This window comes from Mauremys reevesii, linkage group 1 (assembly GCF_016161935.1).
Source record: "Mauremys reevesii isolate NIE-2019 linkage group 1, ASM1616193v1, whole genome shotgun sequence".
Classification (NCBI taxonomy): Eukaryota; Metazoa; Chordata; order Testudines; family Geoemydidae; genus Mauremys; species Mauremys reevesii.
In genome coordinates, this window is record NC_052623.1 from 205,301,121 (window position 1) to 205,323,933 (window position 22,813).

Sequence of the window (22,813 nt, forward strand, 5' to 3'; positions counted from 1 at the left end):
CCCTTCCAGTGTCTAAGAATAACGCTTTTAACTATCAATAGACACAAAGAGATTCAGCTGCACCATTCCTGTGGGATTCCTATGAGTTTAGACACATCTGCTAAGATATATATATATAGCAGAGTCTGAACGAAGCTTTATTTTTATTATAGCCTTAAGCATTTGTTGAAATTTTCTGCCGGAATGTTCTTATCTTTTGGCACTCCCAAAACATAGGTCTACATAGTCACTGATGTTTGAACAGCTCCTGTGTTATCTACATTCTTGAAAACCTAACCTATTCACATGGGGCCATGTTCTGAAGTCCTTATTCACTCTACACACATCGCAGCCAAGGGGAGTTTTGTCCGAGGAGAAAGTGGAGTATGGTCTTAGGTTTTGGCCCCTACTAACCATTACCTTTTGCTCTTTTGGTAATTAGGAAAGTGTGTGGAATCTGTGCACCTTCTGACAATAGCCTCATTGCTTCCTTGTAACTATTTATGAACATATAGGGCCAGATTTTCAATGAAGGATCTTAGCCTGTGTCTGCAATTTACACCCAAACTCTTCACATTTCACAACTCTTCACTCTGTACACCAGCATCCGCATGTACACCATGAGATATTTAGAACTCTAACGTCTGGTATAACTCCAAGGGAATTCAAGGTACTGGCTGCTATCTGCAAAGCCCTACACGAACTAGGACTCAGCTATCTCAGAAACCACCTCTCCTTCTGAACCGCCATTCCACCTGCATTTGCCTGGAATGCTTAAACTAATCTCTCCCAGCAGGGAAAGCGATGGGAGCTTGAAGCAATGCATTCTAGATTGAGAGTTCTTGCTTCAGGAATTTCCTCTCACTGGTAATATGTCTAAGCCCAAGAATAGGAACATTTAAGACCCAATCCTACACGGGGCAGAGTCAATGTGACTTCAGTGGGGGCTGATGGCACACAGCACCACATAGGATGGAGCCCTTAAGAGAGCATTGTATAATACATCTCTTTGCCCAGACTTTTTGTTAACTGCTTGCCTCAGCCCTTGGCATTCAAACTACTGCCTAAACTTTCTTCATCTTTGTCTTTTAAAGATGAGGTGCAGCTGGCTGTCGTGGTATATTTGCTACCTATATTCAGAAAATTGCTCTTAAGCTGAGTCATGTAGAGAGGTCCCAGGTACTCTGGGGAACATCACCTTGTAAATATTTGTTGTTTTTTCATGAACAAGTGATTGCACATGTAAAATAGTGAATGCATGTTCCAAATCCGATTTTGAAAATATTGTCCATAAATTCAAATCTCTTTTCCAAATACATGTAAAATAAATAAGGACTCATGTAACCTGCTGTAACAGATTCAGATACCCTGGTACACAGATCTAATGCTTCAACCACCTTACAAAACAAACCCAAATCCCAGTGACAGGCATCTCAAATTTGAAGAGAATTTTCTTTTGCACCAAAATGCATGGTGCTTCCTTTTCCATTGTCTCATGCCTCTTTCTCTTTACCAGGTCACTGGGCCAGCTTTAGGGAAGCCTCCCAATGCTGTTTACTGGTTCTATTCAAATTGAGATCTCAAGAAGAGGCTCATAATGAATAAAGTCAGAAGGTGGCAGGAATGAATTGCCGTTGAAGTGATTTGGATAGCAATTATCCCAATAACTTGGTTGCTTCCAAGACTGGCCTTCAGGCAGGTTGTTTAAATTAAAAAAAGAAAATTATATCTTATTTTTTACCTGGTATTTTTACTGCCATGCCCAGATTTTCTTTGTATTGACCTTCACAAAGTTTATCTGGTTTCTGAGTTCTTGGAAGCTGGCTTCCTCGTCTTACTTTTTTTCCGCCCTTGTTCATTTTACAATATCTTAAAAAAACACTCCAAAAGAGGTAAACTACATCCCTTAAAAAATGATGAATGTGAGGGCTGACATAACCAGGTGAAGGGATGGTTGTAAAATTTCAATATATTGAAGATCTGCTGTGTATTTCTGCCTTTTCAAAATCAAGTTCCAATTGCTCATTTCTTTGTTTTGGGGTTTTTTGGTTTTTTAATTTTTTTTTGGTGTCCTGGATGAAATCAAGTATCAGAGAGGTAGCCGTGTTAGTTTGGTTCTGTAGAAGCAGCAAAGAATCCTGTGGCACCTTATAGACTAACAGACGTTTTGCAGCATGAGCTTTCGTGGGTGAATACCCACTTCTTCGGATGCAAGACTTCTTCTTGCATCCGAAGAAGTGGGTATTCACCCACGAAAGCTCATGCTGCAAAACGTCTGTTAGTCTATAAGGTGCCACAGGATTCTTTGCTGCTTCTGGATGAAATGGAAAAGAACATTTTAAAAAGGCCAGGAAATCTGTGCTGACTCATATTTGAGTTAATACACTGAAAACATATCAACAGCAAAGGCATCTGGCCTATCTGGTTGCACTGGGCCTTGAGTCCTCCAGGTCACCAACATGCTAAACCCAATCCACCTCACAGAGCATTCTTTGCCAGAAGCCCTGTTGCATCTGCTAGAGATTTGCATTCCCTAATTGCTCTCCTCCATTGTGGCCTGGGTTGGGGTTGGGGTTGCAGTCAGAAGACAAGCGGGGATGAGGAGAAACACAGCTACATGAAGATGAGGAACCCCAGTCCTAGGTAGGGAGGGAGCTGGTGGGCAGCCATGTGGCCCAGCCCTGCATACCTGATCTGTGCAACTCTCTTAGCTTTTTTAGGCTGACTGAATAATCACGACCTTATCACGGAAAACTTCCTGGAAAATATTCTGAAGATAAGTGGACCAAAAAAAGGGAGGAGGGAAAGGCTGATGAGGCCTTGCTGATGACATTATGGAAACAGCACGCATCAGGCTGGGAAAGCTGGTTCACGGTGTGGAATGGTATTTCAGTAGCTCCCAGCAACTCGTCAGTACATTGGTGTACTCACAGTCAGATGACCCTGTGTGTGCGGGCAGGTTTGTTGGTGACTGTGATGAGTGGGTGAGGGCTGGGCTCAGAGGCGGAACAGCTTCAAGGTTCAGGCAGGGAAGGCCTGGCTTGGCGCTGCTTGCACCCGTCTGAGTAATCTCATTCTCCTCAGACGCCTTCTGGTTTTCAGCTGTCTTGGGTTTCTTCCTGAAAATAAACAAAGAAACCTTTGAAGGGACTAACTGCGTATTTGGGAAAAGGCATTTTTAGAATCTGTTAAAGATAACTTGCTTTTTTTCTTCTTAAAGGGAGGTAGCAGGGAGGACTCCATGCCTCTTGTTTGGAAACAAGCTGCTCCTTGTTTCCACTCTGATGCAATGGCCACATTAAAGCATATAGACCAAGTCAGAAGCTCCCCATTCTGCCCCAACTGACTACATATAAATTAAAACCTGTCTGAGTGCTTTACATAGTCTGAGCTACATGTGACAAATATTAATCAAGGCTGCATCACTCTGAATTGAAAGTTATACAGAAATATATAGCAAATGTATCTGGAAAACAAACACTGATGTTTCCAGTTCAAGAAGCGTGAAAGTATAAGCTGGTACTTTGTGAAGAAGATTATGGGTGCAGGGGGCAAGGATGGTGAAAGGGGGTAATTTAGAGAGGCAGAGGTCATTTATACAGGTGAAGCAATAAGATTTAGAGCCTTACACAACCAGCAATAGCCATACTGCATGCTGGCTTCCTCTACCTCCCTTAAAATTACTAAGTCTAATATTTATACTTCTTTAGTGCACTCCATCCAGGACCTCCAAGCACTTTGGAAACATCCAGAATGAAGTCTCAGAAATCCCACGTGAGGTGGGTAAGCATTATTATCCTCATTTTACAGGTGGGAAAAACTGAGGTGTGAAGAGGGAAAGTGATTTGCCCAAGGGCATACAGCAAGTCTGTCACAGAAAGGAAAAAAGCCCAGAGCTCTGTGCTTTAAATCCTAGAAAATGCTACCTCTCTCTTTATAGAAGTAAATTACAGCTGGAGCTCTAATTGCAGCGTTTAGTTTGCAAAATCGTTGTCCTGGAGAAGCAACGACTTGTAACTTTTGGCCAGCAGACTGGCTGCCCTACTGTATGTCTGGATCCAGGCAGGTGCAGTGCTCATGGAAGTGAGCAGAAAGTTACGAGGGGTAAACATCGCAATTCAGGTACTACCTGCCGTGATGGCAGGATGTGTCACTTACTGCTGTTCATAGGTACAACCTAATGAAGCCTGATTTCAAAAGCTCTTCTTTGGCCTAGAATGATGCCCACTTAAAACACAAATAACTGTTGAAGAATGGAACCTTCTTAAAATGTTTTCTCTACAACAATGGCTATGCATTATTTTTCACCCAGGGAGCCCTCCATTTATGTTACAGAAGCTCTGAGGGTTCTCTTGTTGTTTTATCCAGTTTCCCCACATCACAGCAACCATTCTACGAACGGTAGACTATCCATCACTGGACTATCCATCACCGTAATTCCTTAAATGGCTCGAATGGTTGCTATGTCAGCAGCCCCTTCTGAAGTGCCTATTGCCCTGGTAAATGCAAATAAACAACACAACCAGATTTCTCCTATATCTCCACCACCAAAATCCTCACTCAACGTGTCCTGCAAAGATACAGGCTCATTAAGACAGCAAAATCATATCTTTGAGAAATAGTCCTGCCTCTTGCCTATCTTTTTATTTTTTTTAACAGATTTTACAAAACCTGTTCTAGGGTCCAAGCACCAGAAAGGGAGGGTGGGGGGGGAAAGAAAAAGAGATGCACACAAGAAAGAAAGAGCATCTATCATGCAACAGAGAGTAAAGCCACTTTGCCATTAATGGAGAACATTGTCTCCGGTTATATAAAAGAATTATATAAGCCTGGCATATCTGAGGGCATAGCATGTGGAAGCTCTTGTCAAACCTTGGTGGCTGCCAGTTCTAGCTGGTCACCTTCAGAGGGCAGCAGAGCACCACCTGGCTCCAGGTTACACTGTAGTGAGACAAAACCTCCCTGGAATCTTCCTCCTGGTCACCATGCCAGAGGTTAAGTCTGCCAAGCTCCTTTTTTTTTTTTTTTTAAATTCTTTGCTGTAAGTGTTAAAATTACACACTCCAATGAAGTGTCTCCTCAGCCGGAAAATGAAAGCTCAAGTGAAAAAAGTTAAACAGGCCTCCCCTCAGCTCACCCCCCCCAATAAAACCCAGCCGAGCACCCAAACCCAAAGTAAAACAATAGAAAAAAGGAAGGAAAATGTGAAAAAGAAAAAGAAATAAAGAAAAGGCAGACACTGCATGAAGAAACACAAAGCAAAACTGGGTGCACGCGCACGCACGCGCACACACACACAGAGGCATGGAGAATCCAGGCCAACCACCCCAGGTTTCCTTATGCTCGAGTGACCGGGTTCAGTGGTCAAAACTACATAGCTGCAGGCACCTGTCTTGTGCTGGTCAGTTCTGCTTGGACCTCCCAAATTGGATGAAAAGCACAAAAACATTTTGGTCTTCCCACTGCTCATGTTTCTGTTTCCAAAGAGGCTGGTCTAGGATTTTAGACGGGATTTTTAGGTGAATCGAGGCTGAGTTAGATTTGTTGTTAACCCCAGTGGTGCTGGCAGCTTTAGTGTATTTTATGTTGGGGGAGCTGCCCTTCCCAAAATCAGAGGCTTAGTGCAGTGGAGAATACTCCGTCCTGTACACTGTATGGTAGGGAACAACATATATTAAAAATATGTTGAAAATATAATGGGCCAAATTCTGATCTTACTTACACCAGAGTCAATCTGAAGTAACTCTATTAGCTTCAGTTGAGTTACTCCAAATTTGTATTAGAATAACTGAGGGTAGAACTGCATCACTGTGAACTGCATGAAAATCAGACAGTTTTGAAATATTATAAGTATACTTCATACAGAGAAAGGTCTAAAAAATAAATCAAGCATCTCAGTCCCCCTCACCCAATTCCAGCATGCTTGAAATCTGGATAACAATTCTGCTGCTAAAATCTACCTCTAGCCACAAAATCTATTGCCACATGACAATGTATTTTAGAAACTTGAGTAACGAAAGTATACCTTTTGTCCATGAGAGCACTTCAAACGTTATCACAGGCTAACTCTTGTCACGTTTCCTAGGGCCTGTAGAGAAATATCCCCCCGCTTCCGCTCATTCCCAGTACCTTCCTCCCTCTGCACATGTGTACGCACACACACCTCTTTCACAGCACTGTTGTGAAGCGTTCAGGCAATGCCAGTTCTTGTTCAGCCAGCAGTGGATCTGGGGGGCCGGGGTGGTTGGAGTGGCTGAACATCCCCATCCTTGGTAACAGATTTACAACATCTAAGGGTTTGTTTTCACTGCAGTTAACCCGAGCTACAACTCAAGTGTTGCACCTAACTCATGTCCCATCCTCACACACACACCCTGTACTCGAGTGTGTTGATGGTTTTAACTCGAGTTGGCTGACCCGTCATGGAGTACAGGCAACAGCTCATATTAGTACAATTCATCAGCTGCTAACACTAGCACTCTGAGCTGCTAATCCAACCACTCTGTGCAGCTCAAGTATTAGTTTGCAGTGTGGCTGCTCTCACTCAGACTAGGCTAACTTGAGAGGAGTTAACTCAAGTGTAGATAACTTGAGTTAATTCTGCAGTAAAGAAATAGCCTGAGTGCCATATTGCTAAATAATTTCTACTTCTCTTGCATCACAAGCACTCAGAATCAAGTACAGAGGCAGGTTAGAAAATGTTTCAACTATAAGCTAAAAAACAACGAGGAGTCTGGTGGTACCTTAAAGACTAACAGATATATTTGGGCATAAGCTTTCCTGGGTAAAAAAACCCCACTTCTTCAGATGCATGGAGTGAAAATTACAGATACAGGCATAAATATATATTGGCACATGAAGAGAAGGGAGTTACCTTACAAGTGGAGAACCAATGTTGAAGGCCAATTTAGTCAGGGTGGATGTAATCCACTACAGACTGTGGCCCCAGTGACATTATGGATAGCATCCTCTACCCCCATCTCTAATCTCTTTCCTCTCTGAATGGGTTTATTTCTTACCGTTGCTCTCAAAGGAGACAGTATACTATCAGGAGGCCCCCACAACAGAAACCATTCCAAATCAGAATGCTGTGGCCCTACTTCATGTACTCAGTGGAAAGGGAAAGGAGGCAATGATGCTGTTTGGCTCCAGGGAAATAAGTGTTCACAGCATTACTCCTCTCCTTTCTTACTGACCAGAGAGCTTTCCCTGTATCTGAGTAACTTAAACATACGAGAAGGAACCAGCAGGAGGAGGGAAGCTCAAGCAAGGGAAACATCAAAGCTAACTTAGAATTTAGAGAAAACTTATTAGAAAAAAGGCTCGGCACTCACTTTGATCAGAAACTGCCTATGTAGGAGCACAGGCACTGAGGCCTTATGAATAGTCCTCTCCTCATTTCTCCAATCCCCAAGCTTAGACTCCTATAAATCAGTGCTATGGACAGGCAGCAAATCCTGAACCGTTCATTACACACTGTGTTCTTATCTCCTTATTCCAGGAGGTAAATTGGAGCACTGTCTCACCTCAGTCAGTAGCTTCAGCATGTGACCACTGGTTGGCTGTGTCAAAAGGAATGGAACAGCTGGATTTGGCAGGTGCATAAACAATGGGAGAAGGAGACAACAATGGCTGTGGTTTGGGTTTGGTGGGAGGGGCAGCTTCTCTAAGTGACCATAAAGTATTCCGACGTCATTACAGTTTGTACATCTTCCCAGATTCTTCCTCTGAGCTGGCTACAGTGCTTGGCAGTAGCACATCATAATTTCACCTGTGGGTGTCAGTGTAATGCACTACTTCAGTACATGTGATCATGTTTCCTTCTAGTAACAGCCTATTTACTCCCAGCTAACAGAGTTACTCAGTTTCATGAGGCTATGAATCAAGCCCCAGGTGCGGGTGGTACCAGGTTTGATCCCCAGGGAGAACCATGCTCTTTCTCTGTATGTGGCTGTGGTTTATTATATTAGCTCTTCCAGTCGTTGAAGCTGAGTCTGAAAACACGCAAGGCACCATCATCATCATCATCTTTACCCTCATTATAAAGGAAAACAGGGACAAGACACTAGGGGAAAAGGACACTATGGTAGATAGCCCTGATGTATAGAAGCCTAGAAGTTAGACATGGCAAAAACTTATTTATCTTACTCAACTAGTCAATGCAGGATTGTTCCTTAGAGTTCATTTAGTATGGTTTCATCCAGTCTACTTTTAAATGGCCCTTGTAATGAGGCTTCCACCCAATTCCTTTGGAAGACTCTTCCATAGCCAGATACATCTCTTGGGAAGTGTTTCATGATATTCATCACTTAAAATATTTCCCCTTCTTTCTTGGCTATATACTCTTCAAATATCCATAGACTGTTATCAAGTCCCTGCCGCGTATTAGTCATCACTTAACCAAACAGTACTTATTTAGTAGGTCTTTCAAACTTCTCTTGTAAATCAGTCCCTCCAGCCTCTTATCCCTCCGAAGTGCCAATATCTTTTTGGGTAAAGAAGTATCCCCCCTTTTATGTATATAAGCACTGCAGTATTCTTTCATAAAGGTCTAGAAACCTGACATCTCATAATAATGCAGCTTCAACATGATTTTAGGCACTGAATGTAGAGTAACACAGATTTTTTGTCTGTCTGTTTTAAAGGAAGAATGGATCAGAACTGATTGGGTGTGGTAGACTCAGAGCTATACAGGTAGGGAGGCCTATCTCCTTACTTCAGGATGCCTCTCAAACCCAAAATTGTACTTATTTTTCTTGCTACCATATTGCATTGCAAACTCACACACAATTTGCTGTCCAGCAATCCTCCTCAGTCTCTTTCAAACGTTATGTCTCCCCAGGTTTCACCCTCACAACAATTATCTGTGTTTGGGATTAATTTCCCCCAGATGTATTAACATGTCACAACAAGCAAACCTCTTGGTCTGGTCTCCCTCACAGACAGGCAATTCAGTTTGCTCAGCTGCTAGCATTTCCCACATGTCAGTTAGCGAACATTTGAGGCCCTTTGAAACAGACATCGGCCCAAATCCCAGTTCTGGAAATGGACCCAAATGCTCTGTGTCTGAGGTTCTCCACTTTTAGAAGCGTGTCAAGCCCATTTCAACTGATGTAGGTTATTAAAAGGATTCAATTTCTCCTAGTTACTCTTCACTCCGGTGTGATATGGGATTACTGTATGAGACAGGGCAGCTGAGTGGTTTTTTTTTATGAGTTTCTACTAGTTACTTCCTTAAGCCCCATCACAGAGCACAGCACACTATCAAACAGCTAAATGAGCAAGGTATAGGTGAGCCCAAGGTAACCAAGATGCCTAGGGCCCTTCAGATCAGCATCTGTTAGCACGGGGAGGCGGTGAGCTGGTAAAGGTGGAGGCTGAATCTCCAGCCTCTAGAAAAGGGACTTATTTGCGGGCAGGGCTGGGGTGCTATGGCAGCAGAGAAAACACAGAGCAGGTGCCTGCCACATTCTGTAGAGCAAAGCTTTTCAGTGAGAAATACAAAGCTGAATTATTATTTAATGGTCAAATTATGATTGCTCCTGTGTGAATGCACTGGGAATGGGAGGTGACAAAAAGGTTAGAATGAGCCCTGCCTTCCCTAGTGCATCTGTAAAGGAGGCAGTCATAATAAGACCATTTGCACTCCTGAAGCACAAGGGGTCAAGCAGAGATGCCACATAACTGTTGATAGTTGGGGTAGGGGGGCACAATTTAAAGGTTTTGGTGGTATGCAGCGGGGTTCAAGGCAGAGCAAATAAACCCTAGCAGAAATCTGAGGGGGGGAGGGAGCACGTGGCTCCAGGTGACCCTCCGCATAGTCCAGGATATGTTAGCACTGCTAGCAGCCCTAAGGAGTGTGTCTGGATGGGCTGGGTCATAGTCAAGCCCTGCTCCCTGGAATACCAGCTAGTGCTTGGAGGACAATGCCAGGGGATTGCTAATGATGTAACAAAGACTGCTACTGACTGAATTTCCGTCCTCCACATTCCAAGTATTACGCCTAACAGAGGCATAATGTCTCCCCCTCCAGCCACTGCCCCCTGAGAGCAGCATCTGTAGTACCCAAGCAAGCATTCCACTGGCTTTTTGAGTCATAATTTGGCTTTAACATAATTAGTGCACACAGTATATATATAAATCGAGGCATCTGTTTTAAAAATGTAAGAGAGAGCAAGCTATTCTTCAGAATTTTTAAGCAATATTTTTTGAGTGTTTTACTACACGTTCATCTCCCGCCTGCATGTATGATACTCACGCCACTCCTAATCTCAGTGTTTCTCACTGTGAGTCCTGACCCTCTCTCAGGGTACGTCTACACTACGGGATTATTCCGAATTTACATAAACCGGTTTAGCAAAACAGATTGTATAAAATCAAGTGCGCGCGGCCACACTAAACACATTAAATCGGTGGTGTGCGTCCACGATCCGAGGCTAGCGTCAATTTCTGGAGCGTTGCACTGTGGGTAGCTATCCCGTAGCTATCCCATAGCTCCCGCAGCCTCCCCCGCCCCTTGGAATTTCCGGGTTGAGATCCCAGTGCCTGATGGGGCAAAAATCATTGTCGCGGGTGGTTCTGGGTAAATGTCGTCAGTCACTCCTTCCTCTGGGAAAGCAATGGCAGACAAGCATTTCGCGCCTTTTTCCCCTGGATTGCCCTGGCAGATGCCATAGCATGGCAATCATGGAGCCTGTTTTGCCTTTTGTGACTGTCACCATATGTGTACTAGATGCCGCTGACAGAGGCGATTCAGCAGCACTACACAGCAGCATGCTTTTGCTTTTGCATGACAGCAGAGATGGTTACCAGCCATACTGTACCATCTACCATACCATAAATTGGTAATAAGATGATCATGGTTACCAGTCCTTTTGCACTGCACCATTTGCTGCTGTCATAAGTGTCCCTGGCTGAGATCAGCCAGGGGCGCAAAAGCCAAAATTGGGAATGACTCCCTGAGTCAATCCCTCCTTTTTGGTATCTAAAAATAGAATCAGTCCTGCCTAGAATATGGGTAAGTGTACTAGAGAACCACTGTATCATAGAACCAGAGAGCACAGCTGCTCTGTGTCAGATCCTGCAGAAATTATGAGCGGTATGCTATTCACAGGGGGTGCTCCTGCAACAACCCCACCTGTTGATTCCATTCTTCCCCCAGCCTTCCTGGGCTACCGTAGCAGTGTCCCCCACTTGTGTGATGAAGTAATAAAGAATGCAGGAATAAGACACAGTGACTTGTTAGTGAGAAATGAGTGGAAGGCAGCCTCCAGCTGCTATGATAGTCCAGACAGGACATTAAGCAGTGTGGAGGAGAGGAGCCCAGCATCCCGCTGCTAGTCCAGGGGCAATTGAATCTTTTCTTTACACATGAATGGTGGGGGCTGATGGAGCTCAGCCCCCTGTTGCTATGATGAAGATGGTTACCAGCCATACTGCACCATCTACCAGGAAAAATTAGGAGCAGGCGCCCTTGATCGACCTCACTGATGCTAGTCGGCATGGTTACCAGTCCTTTTGCACTGCCCCATGTGCCAATAGGCTGATGATGATGATGGATATCAGCCATATTGTACCATCAGCCACCCATGGCGGGGGGGGAGCAAGGATGTTGGTGTTGAGTGCTGCAGCATCCCGTCTATCTGCAGCATTCAGTAAAGATAGGGTGACGTAAAAGAGTCAAGAGAGGATTGTTTTCCCTTTCACTTCTGGGGGTGGGTGGGGGGGTGCGTAAATTGCCGAGCTATGCCCTGACCCACCGCGGACACTGTTTTTGACCCTAGAAGCATTTGGAGCTTAGCCAAGAATGCAAATGCTTTTCGGAGACTGCAGGAACTGTGGGATAGCTTGAGTCCTCCAGTCCATGAGCGTCCATTTGATTCTTTGGCTTTCCGTTACACTTGTCACGCAGCAGTGCGCTGAGTCCCTGCTATGGCGTCTGTCTGGAGATTTTTTAAAAATGATTTTGAATTTCGTCTTCTGTAATGGAGCGCTGATAGAACAGATTTGCCTGCCCTTACAGCAATCACATCCGCATGGTCCATGCTGGAGCTCTTTCTTTATTTTGATTTTTAACTGCATTGCCACACGTGCTGATCGGAGCTCCATGCTGGGCAAACAGGAAATATTCAAAAGTTCGCGGGGCTTTTCCTGTCTACCTGGCCACTGCATCCAAGTTCAGATTGCTGTCCAGAGCGGTCAGTGGTGCACTGTGGGATACCACCCGGAGGCCAATACCGTTGATCTGCAGCCATACTAACCCTAATCCGATATGGTAATTCCGATACTAGCGCTACTCCTCTCGTTAGGGAGGAGTACAGAAATTGATTTAAAGAGCCCTTTATATCGATATAAAGGGCCTCTCAGTGTGGACGGGTGTGGCGTTAAATTGGTTTTACGCTCCTAAAACCGGTTTAAACGCTTAGTGTAGACCAGGCCTCAGATGTGACATTGACAATATGCGATGTGTGGTTAGAAACTGACTATGCAAGACAGAGATATGAGTATGTTCAGTTAAAAATCAACCAACCAACCCACCCTGAGAGAAGCACAGAAGTCTGACCAGATACCTGACCACAAAACTAAGATGGAAAGATACACAGAATTCTGACAGCAGCACCATAAAAAGTTACAAGAGACAGAGAAATCTGAACAGAACACAAAACTGGAATGGGAGGGAGGGAGACTTGATCAAAATGGCACTGGGATCCAACCCGAGCAGGATAAAACTATGTAATGCACAAAAACCTGTGCATTGAAGCAGGAAGCTACAAGTGAGAATCAAGTCAATTTCACTAGAACAGCAAAAAACAAACAAACAAAAAAACAAACCAACAACTATATTAAGAAGAACAGAGATCTGGTGTCCATTACTGTTTAAAACTATAAGATTATGCCCTCTAGGGCAGCAGGTAAGAGATCATTTCAGAACACTGTGAAACTACAAGAGGCAGAAAACCCATTGAGAACATCAGGAGGTTTCACTGAGAAGCACAGAGTCCAACCAAGCTTCTGCAAAACTACAGTGACACACAGAGACCCAACCTGAATTACACAGAACTACAAGAATCATTGAGACTTGACAAGAACAGCTCAAAACTTGAATGAGCTGCAGGGAAACCAAACTGCATTGCACGGAACTGCAACAAGAAATAATATGCACTGATCGCATCAGACTAGTAACTCTACAAAAGACAAAGAAATCTAATAAAAAACAGGGCAAAACTCCACTGAGAGACATGAAGACACCACATTAAACTTGAGTAATAGGCAGGGGGCTCCTACCAGAGCAGTGCACAGCTAGAAGATGCACAGAGGTCAAACCACTGCTGAACTACAACATGAGGCCAATACTTACCAACTTTTTTACTGGTGTGTTTTTTACCACTTACTTCCCAGGTAAATGTGTAATGTAAAATTTAGCTCGTGTTCACCAGCAATGGCCAGGTGTTGAAGGTTTTTGAGTGTTTTTTGTTTTTGTTTTTTGTTTCCTTTTTGCTGAAACAAGAAGTCTTTTGTAGGACATAAAATTTACTTACAGTGGTTTCCAAATGGTGTCACTCTTCAGGTAAATCACTCCAAGCCTTGGCCCTAGTGCAGACATTCATTGGGGCAGGGGACAGAGAGAGGCTGTGTCTGTACTGGAAAGAAACAAAAGGAAAGACGACGGGGGAATTGTTAATAATTTATCAAGAGTGAGAGAATTTGCTACAAGGTTAATCAGTATTCTCCACATCTATATGGCAGAGTGAGGCAACCCCAGCTGTAAATAAGGATAGATTCCAGTCCCTAGTCTCCATGGCCTAACCATCCAAACTATTTTGCATAGGTAAGATAGGGGGAATCAAGCAGTAAACTGCCACACAATAGAATTCCTTCCTGGTCTTGCAGGTTGCCTGCTATGACTGCAGCTGCACTGAGCAACAGCAGGCGCCGTAGTGTAGAAAAGGCACCAGAATTTTTCCCATCATGTCATCTAACTCTGCTCAGAGGAGAAGACAGAAAGAGCTGCCTCTAAGCTAAAATACAGGTGAAGGAAGGAAAAGGACCTGCCTTCCTCCTCCTGCTTTCTTTGTATCACAGAAACAGTGGCTAAAATAAAAGTGCATCAGTCCAAAGGCAGAAACCCCACCTACTTCCTCATTTGGACACCAGCGGGTGCTACTTTAGTGAAAAAAACAACCAGGGAGATAATTTATTCTCAGTCTTTCAGCTAACCTTAGTAGCAGTTTTATGTCTGAAATGTCTTCTCTGGAGGCCATATCCTGCCCAGAGGAGGGGGTAAACTCAATGGTCTAATACAGAATAGGCCCCATAAAAACCCTTCAAAACCAAGCATCCTTGATATTTGGTAGAACGGGGAATTCAGCATCCAGACCGGACTTTTGCAATGGTTCCTGCTTTTATAACTGGCTAAACCAAATCTCTGGACTCTACAAAATATTGAGATTTTTTAAATGTTTTGCGATTGAATCCATCACTAGACTAATAGGACTTCTCTTTCTCTAACTACTATAATCCTTTGGTAGTTGGCTGTGGAGGATGGAAGTGTATCTTAAACCAACATGCAGATGACAAGTTAATCCTGCTCACTTTACTCATGCAAGTAGCTCCATGGACATCAGTGTCTCCAATCCTGCCCACACTGAAGCCAATGGTCCTACTCGCATGAATACAGGATTTTCAGTAGGATCAGTGAAGAAAAATGAATATTTGCTTTATCAACAAAATCAAACAAACCCACAGGTGAACAAAAATGATACAAAGTGTCACTGTTATTTCACAGGTAATTAACATTACTGAGCAGGTCAGAATGTATGCTAGGAAACTCATCACAGTAATATTCAAAACCACTAATCAATATAGCAGACACATTGGAATGAGTGCCTACCAACACAATTAAGTATTCTCTCAGTGCATTTTAGATGACACTGTAATACTGCATTTCACAAAGTATACTTTCAGGATCAGTTTAATGTGCACCTTTTGTAATAATGATGGCTAATGGCAAGCTGGATCTGTATAAACAGACACACGATGCACCACTTGGCAGTTACACTTCACAGGGGCTCAAGCACACATTTTCTCTGAGGTTCCAGTTTTTGTAGACACACAGCCCTCCCTAAAGTTTGTTTTGAATTTCATATTTAAACAAATTTGAAAGATCAGTACAAAACTTATTCAGAACCACCGAGTTTCACTTGTATTTGGAGTGGAGCCGTAAGTCAGCTCCTGATTTGCTTGAAGGGTTCACAAACCAGAGTGACAAACATCAAGGGTTGAATTTCAAGGGTGTAATGATGCCCAATATGTGCACAGTTTTAGATTTCATTGCTAACATTTAGCATAAGATTTCCTTTCAATCCTTCTCCCTGCTTACCTTGTTTTCCATACACCCCTTATCTCCCCTTCTATTAATTTCGACCTTGCTTCCTATGTACATTTCATCCATGTCGTTCTGTCTTTTATTCTGCTCCTCTCCCCACCTTTCTATAGTCTAAATCCTGAAGTCCTTACAGAGGATCCAATCCTACAGTTTATCTGCATGCTTAACTTCCACAGTAGATTTTCAGGCAGAAAGACCAAAGGATCAGGCCCCCAGTCCTTCAGTCAGACAAAATGTCTATTGACTAGAAGTTTCACATAAGTCAAGACTAAGGAGGGACAGAGTTAGCCATATGTATTTTGTTACACCTCTTTCTTTCTACAAAAAGAACAGGAGTACTTGTGTACTCCTGTTCTTTTTGCGGATACAGACTAACACGACTGCTACTCTGAAACCTCTTTCTTTCTGTGTCATTTGTTGTGCCTCTGGTGTTTGGGACTCTAATCTAATCAATCCTTCGTTCTATTGGTGTGGCCAACACTCACTCTGTGGTTTATAACCAAGTGTGGCAGGAAGAAAGGATGTTGGGGATGGGCTGTTCACAATCACATATGGGAATCAGGTATTGAACTCCCATCGAAAGTCAACTGGATTTAAGAGCCTTACTCCCTTAGGTACTTTTGAAAAAACCCACTCTGGGTGAAGAGCATGAAGAAGATTGTAAGTCCCAGAACACTTAGCCAGCTTCATTGTTCCTTTCTTCAGAGCTTCTTGTATGGCCTGAACAGCTTGGCTGTTTTCATTTAATATTAAAAACATACTGGAGTGGGATACATGACACAGATGATTTCATTTAAAATATAAAATCAATGAAACTGAAGGTTGATCAGACCGGGGGAGGGGGGGGGGGAGAACACGGTGGGGAAAGCAGCATCCAGAAACACTCTAGGAAAGGGGTCTTGAGCCAGATGGGAAGGCTAACAGATTACATGGATTTTGGAGCATGAGAACATTAGGCAAAAAATAAAACATCTTTCACAAATAACAGTAAGGAAGCAGGGGACTGGATGTCAGGATTCCTAGGTTCTCTCTGTGATTCTGCCACTGATTCACTGTGTGAGTTTTGGAAAGTCACATGGCCCCTCAGCACCTTGGTTCCTTCTGCTATAAAACAAGAATATTAACATCTACTCCACAGGGTTGCTGCGAGGCTTAATTAAGATTTTGAAGACACTGAGTTTCTTCCATGAATGCACTATGGAAGTACAAAGTATTAGTTAAAAACTTTCCATTAATGTTACTAACTTGGGTATTTTATACATATTTCGATATATATTTACATGTATTCCAACCCACCCAAGTCTTATTTAGTATTTTAGAGGGAGGAAGACACATTAATCATTTCATTATTTGTATTAAAGAAGGTTCATTTATGATAGCAGTGAGGTACTTCAGATTGTGATTTAAGAGGTGCACTTTAGGTCAATTTCTGTGTTGGCTTCAGTAGAGTTGCAAGGGGCATAAAGTCAGCACAAAATGTGATCCTTTATAACAGTGCTGATGATTAATGGGCTCCCTTACCATAACTCCACATCCTGATGCTCTAATCCTCCTCTTTCCCCATCTGTAATTTGTGTCTTCACCCTTCTTTGTTTGCTACCTTATGTGAGTTGTTCATTAATCAGCACCATTGATCAGAAATGATCAGTCAAAGCCTATTATTTAAATTTCACATAAGCATTGATGTTCCTACTTTGCTCCTAACACAGTACACACAAACAAAATAATCTAGATGTATCCACTTTCTTGTGGTTTCCTTTCTTGTTAACTTAAATAGCAGCAAACATAAGCTTCCTGCCAGTTCTTGGACCTGAACCTGGCTGCTTCCAGGGGTTGTTTCTTGAAGGACACCTCTTTCTCTGTCCCTAACTCTAGTTCCTTTTGCCTCAGACACCCCCCAATTCCTTTTCTACTCCCTGCTTGGAGCTAATAAAACTCACATGATCTAGATGCCATGGTCAGTCAGCAAAACAGCTCTGCATTTCTGTGCAGGGATTCAGCACCTGATGTCCAGATCTGGAGTTATTCTCTCTCAGTGATACATGGTCAAATGGGCTCAATTTTGTAATGAAAAGCTGATTTTTGAGATTGCCAGTGCTACAAACCTGCACTGGGACCTGCAAATCTTTGTTTCTTTCTGCCTTGTATATCACCCCCAGCAAACTGGTTTGTTGATGATGTGTGAGGCAGCAAATAATCCCACTTGCTGTCCTCATGTGGTATTGGTTCTGCAGGACTAAATGGCAGTAAGAACTTGTTTATGTCATTAAAAGGAGCAGATCGGATTCTGAACACACACAGGGTAGATCTCTTGAATAAGAAGGGACCATTTTTACAGCCATTTTCTTCATCAGAGAGATATTTTAAATCTGGGTTGTCTATGCCAAGTATAGTTTTGGTCTTCGTCATTATTACTTTTTGGAATGGAGACACTCAGAAACATATTTGGGTGAAATTCTTCAAGCATCTGCAAGGAGATGGTGCCATCCAGAATATCAGGTTCAAGAGCTGTCTAGTGGCACAAATGAATGATTCTAGGTGCACTTTTCTGATCCTTTGTAATGGGATGATATGCACCCTGACTGCAGACATCAGAGTAGAAGCTGGGCCCTCTTCCTAGCAGTCAGTAGATAACCAGCTGTGCTGCTTTACACCCAGGCGGGAGAGGAAGACAGAATTCTGTCTCTGTGTGTATACATAAGAACGGCCATACTGGGTCAGACCAAAGGTCCATCTAGCCCAGTATCCTGTCTGCCGACAGTGGCCAGTGCCAGGTGCCCCAGAGGGAGTGAACCTAAGAGGTAATGGTCAAGTGATCTCTCTCCTGCCATCCATCTCCATCCTCTGACAAACAGAGGCTAGGGACACCATTACTTACTCATCCTGGCTAATAGCCTTTAATGGACTTAACCTCCATGAATTTATCCAGTTCTCTTTTGAACCCTGTTATAGTCCTAGCCTTCACAACCTCCTCAGGCAAGGAGTTCCACAGGTTGACTGCGCTGTGTGAAGAACTTCCTTTTATTTGTTTTAAACCTGCTGCCTAATTTCATTTGGTGTAACTCAATTTTTTATATTATGGGAACAAGTAAATAACTTTTCCTTATTCACTTTCTCCACATCACTCATGATTTTATATAACTCTATCATATCACCCCTTAGGTCTCCTCTTTTCCAAGCTGAAAAGTCCTAGGCTCTTTAATCTCTCCTCATATGGGACCCATTCCAAACCTCTAATCATTTTAGTTGCCCTTCTCTGAACCTTTTCTAGTGCCAGTATATCTTTTTTGAGATGAGGAGACCACATCTGTACGCAGTATTCAAGATGTGGGCATACCATGGATTTATATAAGGGCAATAAGATATTCTCCATCTTATTCTCTATCCCTTTTTGAATGATTCCTAACTTCCTGTTTGCTTTTTTGACCGTCTCTGCACACTGTGTGGACGTCTTCAGAGAACTATCCACAATGACTGCAAGATCTTTTTCCTGATTTGTTGTAGCTAAATTAGCCCCCATCATATTGTATGTATAGTTGGGGTTATTTTTTCCAATGTGCATTACTTTACATTTATCGATATTACATTTCATTTGCCATTTTGTTGCCCAATCACTTAGTTTTGTGAGATCTTTTTGAAGTTCTTCACAGTCTGCTTTGGTCTTAACTATCTTGAGTAGTTTAGTATCATCTGCAAACTTTGCCACCTCATTGTTTACCCCTTTCTCCAGATCATTTATGAAAAAGTTGAATAGGATTGGTCCTAGGACTGACCTTTGGGGAACACCACTAGTTACCCCTCTCCAGGCTGAAAATTTACCATTTATTCCTACCCTTTGTTCCCTGTCTTTTAACCAGTTCTCAATCCATGAAAGGATCTTCCCTCTTATCCCATGACAACTTAATTTACATAAGAGCCTTTGGTGAGGGACCTTGTCAAAGGCTTTCTGGAAATCTAAGTCCACTATGTCCACTGGATCCCCCTTATCCATATGTTTGTTGATCACTTCAAAGAACTCTAATAGATTAGTAAGACATGATTTCCCTTTACAGAAACCGTGTTGACTTTTGCCCAACAAGTTATGTTCTTCTATGTGTCTGACAATTTTATTCTTTACTATTGTTTCACCTAATTTGCCCAGTACTGACATTAGACTTACCAGTCTGTAATTGCCGGGATCACCTCTAGAGCCCTTTTTAAATACTGGTGTTACATTAGCTATCTTCCAGCTAACTGGGTACAGAAGCCGATTTAAAGGACAGGTTACAAACCATAGTTAATAGTTCTGCAATTTCACATTTGAGTTCTTTCAAAACTCTTGGGTGAATGCCATCTGGTCCCGGTGACTTGTTACTGGTAAATTTATCAATTAATTCCAAAACCTCCTCTAATGACGCTTCAATCTGTGACAATTCCTCAGATTTGTCACCTACAAAGGACGGCTCAGGTTTGGGAATCTCCCTAACATCCTCAGTCATGAAGAATTCATTTAGTTTCTCTGCAATGACTTTATCATCTTTAAGTGCTCCTTTTGTATCACGATTGTCCAGGGGCCCCACTGGTTGTTTAGCAGGCTTCCTGCTTCTGATGTACTTAAAAAACATTTTGTTATTACTTTTGTAGTTTTTGGCTAGCCATTCTTTAAACTCCTTTTTACATTCTTATTACATTTTTACACTTAATTTGGCAGTGTTTATGCTCCTTTCTATTGACCTCACTAGGATTTGACTTCCACTTTTTAAAAGATGCCTTTTTATCTCTCACTGCTTCTTTTACATGGTTGTTAAGCCACAGTGGCTCTTTTTTAAAACTACTGCACACAGGTGCCTCTGTTGTACAGGTGCAAACTTGCACCTCAGAAAACATGAAATCTCAGGAGCACAGGGCACCCTGTAAGAAGATCAGAGTGTGGTTTGCAGGGCTTTGAAGCTGTGCTCTGGCTCCGCTCCAGCTCCAGGCAAAAACAGGCAGCTCCATTGCTCCGGAGCAGCTCCGTGTTCCAGCTCTGGGCTCTGCTCCAAAGCCCTGGTGGTTTGTTCATAGCAGATAAATACCACCACTGCAGGGAAACTTGCCTTTCCCCTGCCCTGCTAGGAGCATTGTGTATTTATTTCAGACATGTGGTCCTGAAACTCAGACAATCATTCCTCTATGGATTTGTAGATAAACCATTTAAATGAGATGCACTGGGATGCTGCTCTAGTCTGGTAAAGGCCAGTTTCTCATAAATACATCTTTGTAAAAAGTACTGGAGAGAAATACTTTCCCTCAAATCCCAAGGGTTCCTATCAAAATCTGGAACAGCTATTCATGTTTATAGTAAAGGCTGCATCATGTTCCCAGTATTTGTCATACAAAATCTCTATTACTTATCTGTATCTATTTCTCTCTTTCCCTAGCCACGCCCCCCCTTTTTTTATCTGACAATGTAACATTTCACCATGCTTAAGCCCCAATTCTTTGCTTAAGCTGGAATTTGGCATTTTAAAAAAAATGTCCAGACCCCATCATAATACACTGAATTGTCAGTTCCTGGAGAACTAGCAGGCTGGAGAGGAGGATTTATCAAGGGGCTCTTGTGAATTTTTGTGCTCCTCTGTCACTGATTGGATTGACTCTTAAGTAGTGTTCACGGTCAGCATCTGATATTCCTTTCCCTTTTGCAATGAGAGTTTCCAGTTCAAAGTTTCCCCTGTCTCAGAGCAGGGGTCTAAAGAACAAGCCCCTTCCTGCCAAAATCCCATGGAGTATAAGTGATCCCTTCTGCCACAATGTGCTGCTCTTCATTTTGTCAGCCCAAACACCACTGGCCCAGCATTGTGCTAGCAGGTACTGGAGAGGTTTCATTTAAGATATAAAACAGAAGACCTGGCTATTTGCTGTTAAGAAAGATCTCATCAAGTCCAGATTTATGCACAGGCATAGATAAGAAAAACACTCTCACAGTCACACAAACATGGTATGGCTAATATATAATGTATATATTTTCCTGTACTACATTTTTGAAATATCTTATCCAAATTTTGAAAATACATTACATTACATCCAATTCTGCCTGTCTACATTCTTATAAAGTGTCCATCATTATTGTATTTGAGTGCCTCACAAAATTACAGTGTGTAAACATTTCTTATCATCCTATAGAAGTCAGACATGAGTAAGTGAGACAAATATTTGAGGCCTGATTCTGGTTTCACTTGCGCAGATGGAAATAAGGAAAAACTCTCCCGTGGTGAATTGAGTTACACCTGCGTTCAGCCTCTGGGGTAGGGACTGTTTCATACCTATATTAGTATAGCACTCATCACAGTGGAGCCCCAATCCTGACTAGGGACTCTGGGTGCTGTCCTAAGATATAGATGTACTACTTCTAAGACTAAAACCAGCGTGAGCTCGGAAACAGGCCATACATTCATGTGCCGAGAGTACAACACTAAGACACAGCCTTGTACTTACTACAGGTTACAATTAATCAGATGTATGAGTTAGGAGTTAAAAAAAGGAGAACAAGGTCATAGATAGAGGAAGAATTAAAGAAGAGAACAAGCTGCCTTTCAGAAATTTTTTGAAGCCACAAGCAGCAGCAGTCATCGAAGATGGCCAATGCAGCATGAGGGCAGCTGCTTAGTCACCAAGAAAAACATTTGGACAGAATTACATTGTCGTGCAATTTCAGTCAGCAAAGAATAAAGGTGAGTCCATTCCCAGAAAACATCATCATAACCAATGCCCTTGCCACTGAAATGAGTTGCCATCACTGCACCCACTAGGGACCAAGAAAATGACTAGGAATTAACATGGTAACAGTAATGTATCCATCCCCTCCACTGCTTTGGCTAGTTATGACAGATGAGCTTCATGAACATTTCATTGCCAAGGAACCCTGTCAAAATATTGGTGATTTCTCCAAATCTGTTCAACATCATGGAGATATCAAACGAAGTCTGAAAGGACATTATTTTTGAGGCAGAACAAAAACAATGCAAGCATCAGAGAGAATGGCTGGTCTATTCTTCACAAACTGGTTCAGTTTATTGCTATGCTTGCAAACTTTTCAGCACCTCTCCAAAACAACAAGCTTTTCGTTCCACGGGTGTCAATAAATGGAAGAATTCCTCAAAGAGGAAAAGATCTCTATTTCTCATAGGTAAGAGGGTTGCAAACCGACAATCGATTCTCACCTGTCTATGTACATTGACTGTATCATGTAACAATAAATAATGCATCTCCTGGCAACTATCCTGGAGAGAATGGTCAGAAGTGTACAACACTTAATGTAGTACGGTTTGGTCTTTTTGGTGGCCACAAGATCCTTGGTTCTCACTCTTTCATGGTTATTTGCAACCATCAGCCTGGATTCATCCCTTCCTGGCTAATGAAAAGAAACTGGCTGCTAACTGATTCATTCCTGTGGGTCACCTTACAGTAAAGATGCTGTAGGTATGTGCA

The 22,813-nt window shown here is 42.6% G+C and overlaps 1 protein-coding gene across 40 annotated transcripts in view; it reads right to left on the reverse strand.

Annotated features, from left to right (window-relative positions):
• The window catches only part of ZBTB20 (zinc finger and BTB domain containing 20), a 646,879-nt gene that overhangs the window by 37,802 nt on the left and 586,264 nt on the right, over positions 1-22,813 (reverse strand). For 39 of the 40 annotated variants that reach the window (XM_039497079.1, XM_039497067.1, XM_039497069.1 and 36 more), the window contains 2 exons: positions 13,518-13,619; positions 2,911-3,098 (listed from right to left, as the gene is read on the reverse strand). In XM_039497079.1, coding sequence (XP_039353013.1) covers positions 2,911-3,098; positions 13,518-13,582 — 253 coding nt within the window. In that variant the 5' untranslated portion in view covers positions 13,583-13,619. Of the gene's footprint in view, positions 1-2,910; positions 3,099-13,517; positions 13,620-22,813 lie in introns of those variants that run through there. The other variant, XM_039497077.1, reaches the window with a different exon arrangement.